The following is a 5,294-nucleotide window of genomic DNA, read 5'->3' on the forward strand; positions in this document are numbered from 1 at the left end:
TATTTTCTGCATAGTTCAGTTATTGAGATCTGGTTTGGTTTAGTTTGTATTTTCTGCATAGTTCAATTATTGAGATCTGGTTTGGTTTAGTTTGTATTTTCTGCATAGTTCAGTTATTGAGATCTGGTTTGGTTTAGTTTGTATTATCCTCGTAGTTCAGTTATTGAGATCTGGTTTGGTTTAGTTTGTATTTTCTGCATAGTTCAGTTATTGAGATCTGGTTTGCCAGACCCGAAGTTGATTAAAATTTACCAAACCAGACCAATATCAATTTCTTAATGTACATTTCAACTTTGAATCCATAAATTAATTTAAATAAATGTTTGTATAACACTTTGACACAAAATTAATATGCACATGATATGTAAATAATAAAAACGCTTTCTCCAGATTGTAATACAGCACAGTTTACTAATTTACGAAATAAAATTTCAACCAATTAAGATCATGTTTGAAGCAGTAAGTTAAAAAAGACTAGTTATAATTATTCTTTTAAGGTAAAACGTAAATTTAGAAACTTAATTTTCAACAGAGTTAGAGATTTTAAAGACATTGACTTTACATCGTGTACTAAAGATCTTATTATCATTAATTTAAAACATAAACAATTTTTTTTTAAATTATTTAAAATATTGTTGGTACTTAACAGAAAATTAAACATGTTTTACCAAAAGTTTCAGTTGTTTACAGGAAGTAAATTTGTCCACCAATGAGAAGGCTTATATGAGAATCTTGCACCTAAAGTTATCATAAATAAATTAAACAATAATAGAGCTGAATAATTATATTAGCGCATAATTTATCAGAATTACTACTTTTAGATATTACGTTAACTAAATATGTTCAAGTTTGACATTTATATTTTCAAAATGTTGCATTTAACTATAAAATCAGTATTTCAAGTTGTTCTTTTTTGTGACTTTTATTTACTGTTCCGATATTTTTTTTTGTGATAAAAGGAAAAGAATCATCACATCAGACGTAATTATTTGGCTCCAGAGAAATGAAGCATGAAGTAAGAGCGACGAAACGAAACCAGCCCCCCCCCTCCCCCACAGTAGCACAGCGGTATATCTGTGGACTTACAACGCCAGAAACTAGGTTTCAATCAGAGCACAGATAGCCCACTTTGTAGCTTTGTGCTTAACTTCAAACAAACAAAAACAAAAACAAAAAACCTTTGATGTCCTCCTGTGGGACAGCGGTAAGTCTGCGGATTTTAAACGCTAAAATCAGGGGTTCGATTTACCTCGGTGGACATAGCAGATAGTATGATGTGGCTTTACTATAACAAAACACATACTCACACACACACATGCGAAACTCGAAGTATAATTTTACATTTGAGAATTATATAAAACATTTATTTTCAGTTGATGATAAAATCTGCATTAGGGTATATTTTTTGAGCAACTGTTGTATTTTGTAGAAAACATTCTTAAGCTACTTACCGGTATGAGTACGCTGATGAGCTTTTAGATGTGACGATTTAGTGTACACTTTTTTACACCCACTGTATTGGCACTTGTGGGTTCTCCTCTTGCTGTCGGGAACCAGTTCAATTCGGCACTGGGAGTCGGGAGAAGGATTAGTTGATTTTAAGGTTGCTAACATCTGAGTCTCTAAAGTCGCGGTTGGCACTGTTGAATCTTGAAGAACGGAAGCCTTTGCGGCCACGGAGACTTGTAAAGTGGCGACACCTGGCGCTAAAGTACGCTTCGCCACGCTGTCTGATGATTTTCCTATTTTAGTGAGAAGCTTTAGGGATATACCCTCGCCATCAGGCACAGACAGAAGAGATTTCTTTTTCAACCCGTGAAACCTGTTCGGTAATTCAGTAGACTTGATATCACTTTCAACAGTCTTCCAATTGATGGATCTAGGTATCATAGTATCAAAGTAATGATCACTGATATCCAAATCGGAAACACTAAGCCTATCTTCTCCTCCACTGCTATTTCCACCGTCATTGTTGCAAATTCTGCTTTCTGTAGTAGAAGTAAAAGTAATTAAACGTTCATCTGGGTCTGGAGTTAAGTGTTCAGTAATAGAGTCCCTGTCACTTGTCAGCGTAATCAGATTCAAGGGTTCTTGTAGACCTTCCGGAAGTTGCTTACATTGATAGATTCTTGGCTCGTCCCTCAAATATCGTTCCATTTCAAAGACTGTCTGGAAAATGAATACATACAAAGTTTAGATTCGAGTCAGTATATATATATTTATATATATATATAAATCAAAGCAGGAAATCAAGGAGGATTTGGTTGGTTTGTCTTGAATTTCGCGCAAAGCTACACGAGGGTTATCTGCGCTAGCCGTCCCTAATTTAGCAATGATAGACTAGAGGGAAGGAAACTAGTCAACACCACCCACGTTTTGTTACAAAATAGAATTTTTCTGCACATACGGGGTGGATGTGAAAAAATATTTTATATTTTCTCGGTTGTACACAGCAAAGACGATAACAATAAGTTTTGTTTTCTAAACAGCATGCAGGCCATATTAAACTTGTAAGTTGTTAAAATCCCTTAGATACATTTTTGCATCAGATGTAGAAAAGGTAAACATTTTCCGAAGTTCCAGCACAAAAGAAACATTTGAAGTACAGTACAGTGTGAGTGAAGTCCGGTTTCTTTGAAGGTTTTGAATGCATAAACTCTATTTAGCAAAAACAATTAGTGGTGGATCAGGAATAACATACAGTTTATGGAGGAAAAACACACCAACTTAGTAAAGTGCATGTTATTCTAGATATCACAAACAAATTCTCGCTTTTGTAACACAAACTTCTAAGTTTAGTGTGTTTTTCTCCTCATAAAGTTCGTGTTATTCTAGATATCACAAACAAATTCTCGCTTTTGTAACACAAACTTCCTTATTCATCTAAACCGCAAACCTCACAATTCTAATACAAATATTATATTAAGTTCAACAAAGACTGAATATCACAAACAAATTCTCGCTTTTGTAACACAATATTCTAAGTTTGGTGTGTTTTTCTCCCAATAAAGTGCATGTTATTCTAGATATCACAAACAAATTCTTGCTTCTGTAACACAAACTTCTAAGTTTAGTGTGTTTTTCTCCCAATGGAGAATAAGCGACGCTTTCTCTACAAACAAGTCTCATTTTGTCTGCATAACTTCTGAATCAAAGACACCTTTCGAGCAACTGTCTCTCACGGCTTTTACTTATTTGATGTGGTAAGTAATGAAGGTTAGCTCAATTTAAACGTCACTCGTTACGTCAGTGGCACGATCTCTGTCTGCAAGTTGAAATGCGTTATTTTATGATTACGAACAGTATTAGACGTAAACTTGAAAAAGAACAATAATATGGATTTCTTAGAAGAATAGTTTAAAACTTAATTTGATCTTTTAAACATCTCGTTCACAAGACACTGTTCTCCCCAGTGGCTCTGTGGTAAGTCTGAACGGTTATAATGCTAAATATTGGGTTTCGATAGCCCATTGTGTAGTTTGGTGCTTGACAACAAAAAAAGCTGGAATTATACTTAATTTCATCTTTATATATTCACACACACATCCAAAACATGATTATTAATGCGAAACATAATTATTAGTTATTTTTGGTATAGAATCCAAAGTGAACATGTTTCGAAAGAGAACTCTAGGTGATTTAGTTAGTACCCCTCTGGGAAGTTTATGGAGTTACAATGCGGGGTTCGATTCACCCACGTTAGACAGCACGCAGATGGCTCATTGCGTAGCTTTTCATTAAAGCAGAAACACCAAGTTATCTGTTCGTTAATTATAAACAAATATTAGCTACTAAAATATCTTAGGCAGTATTTTCTCTGTAAGTAGTGTTTCCAAATACTTTTATCGTATTGATATGAAAACATTTAGTCATACAAATGATAGAAAAAGATTAAAACTGATCTGAAATTATTGAAGTCGGTTGGTACATAGAGAAAGTAAAGTTGTGTTTGAGAACAGAAATATCACAGGAGCTTTTGTTTTAGTACCTTTGTGCCATGGTAGCTCATGTTTTAGTCCTTATCTGTATAGGAATGTGGTATTGTAGCTCATGTTTTAGTCATTATCTGTATAGGATTGTGGTATTGTAGTTCATGTTTTAGTCCTTATCTGTATAGGAATGTGGTATTGTAGCTCATGTTTTAGTCCTAATCTGTATCGGAATGTGATATTGTAGCTCATGTTTTAGTCCTAATCTGTATAGGAATGTGGTATTGTAGCTCATGTTTTAGTCCTAATCTGTATCGGAATGTGATATTGTAGCTCATGTTTTAGTCCTAATCTGTATAGGAATGTGGTATTGTAGCTCATGTTTTAGTCCTTATCTGTATAGGAATGTGGTATTGTAGCTCATGTTTTAGTCCTTATCTGTATAGGATTGTGGTATTGTAGCTCATGTTTTAGTCCTTATCTGTATAGGAATGTGGTATTGTACCTCATGTTTTAGTTCTTATTTGTATATGATTGTGGTATTGTAGCTCATGTTTTAGTTATTATTTGTATAGTAATGTGGTATCATTTGGCGGTAACATTAACGGGGCGAGAACTTTGGATCCACAGTCCGGTACGTTAATTATATGGCTACGCTCGCCCTCTTACTGTGTTAAGAAGGAACTTTTTATCGCAGCTCGCGCATTAGTCATTATTTGTACAAGCAATATGTGTGATCGCTGTAGCTAGTGTTTTAGGCTTCATTTGCATAAGGGCTGTGCTATGTAAGCCCGTATTTTAATCGTTATTTGTACAGGAGCTATGTATGCTAGTTCTAATTTGTACATAATATTGTTGTTTGTTATTACGCACAAAACTACACAAAGGGCTATCTGTGCTTTGCCCACAACGGGTATCGAAACCCGGTATCTAGCGGTATAAGTCCGCAGGCATACCGCTGTGCCACTTGGGGGGGGGGCATTGTATTCAATATTTCCGTTTTACTATTATTAACAAAACATTTAGAAATACTGGTCAGTACAGAAGTTACCATTGTATAAACTTTTTAAAAAAATAAGACCAGTCGATATGAGTTTGCTATTACAGTAGAACACATTATATAAACATACTTATATGTGTGTGTATTTTTTGTGGTTACTGTGAATATAAAAAAACTTATCAGTATTATATATATATTAGCAGAGACCCGTAAAACATTTCCGGTCAAATCAGTATCTTTATCGTAACAGTACTTTAAATATAACATTTCTGGCACAATACAAACGAATTGTAATCGTAGACAACGAAATGTGTAAATCCACTTGTATAAAGGCCGTACTCTAGAAAACTTTAACTTGTGTTAGG

At 34.3% G+C, this 5,294-nt stretch overlaps 1 protein-coding gene across 1 annotated transcript in view; it reads right to left on the reverse strand.

Annotated features, from left to right (window-relative positions):
• LOC106466004 (Krueppel-like factor 7) overlaps window positions 1-5,294 on the reverse strand; it is a 129,169-nt gene that overhangs the window by 15,173 nt on the left and 108,702 nt on the right. The window contains exon 2 of the mRNA XM_013926253.2: window positions 1,452-2,169. Coding sequence (XP_013781707.1) covers window positions 1,452-2,157 — 706 coding nt within the window. The 5' untranslated portion in view covers window positions 2,158-2,169. The remainder of the gene's footprint in view (window positions 1-1,451; window positions 2,170-5,294) is intronic.

This window comes from Limulus polyphemus, unplaced genomic scaffold (genome assembly GCF_000517525.1).
Source record: "Limulus polyphemus unplaced genomic scaffold, Limulus_polyphemus-2.1.2 Scaffold2119, whole genome shotgun sequence".
Classification (NCBI taxonomy): Eukaryota; Metazoa; Arthropoda; class Merostomata; order Xiphosura; family Limulidae; genus Limulus; species Limulus polyphemus.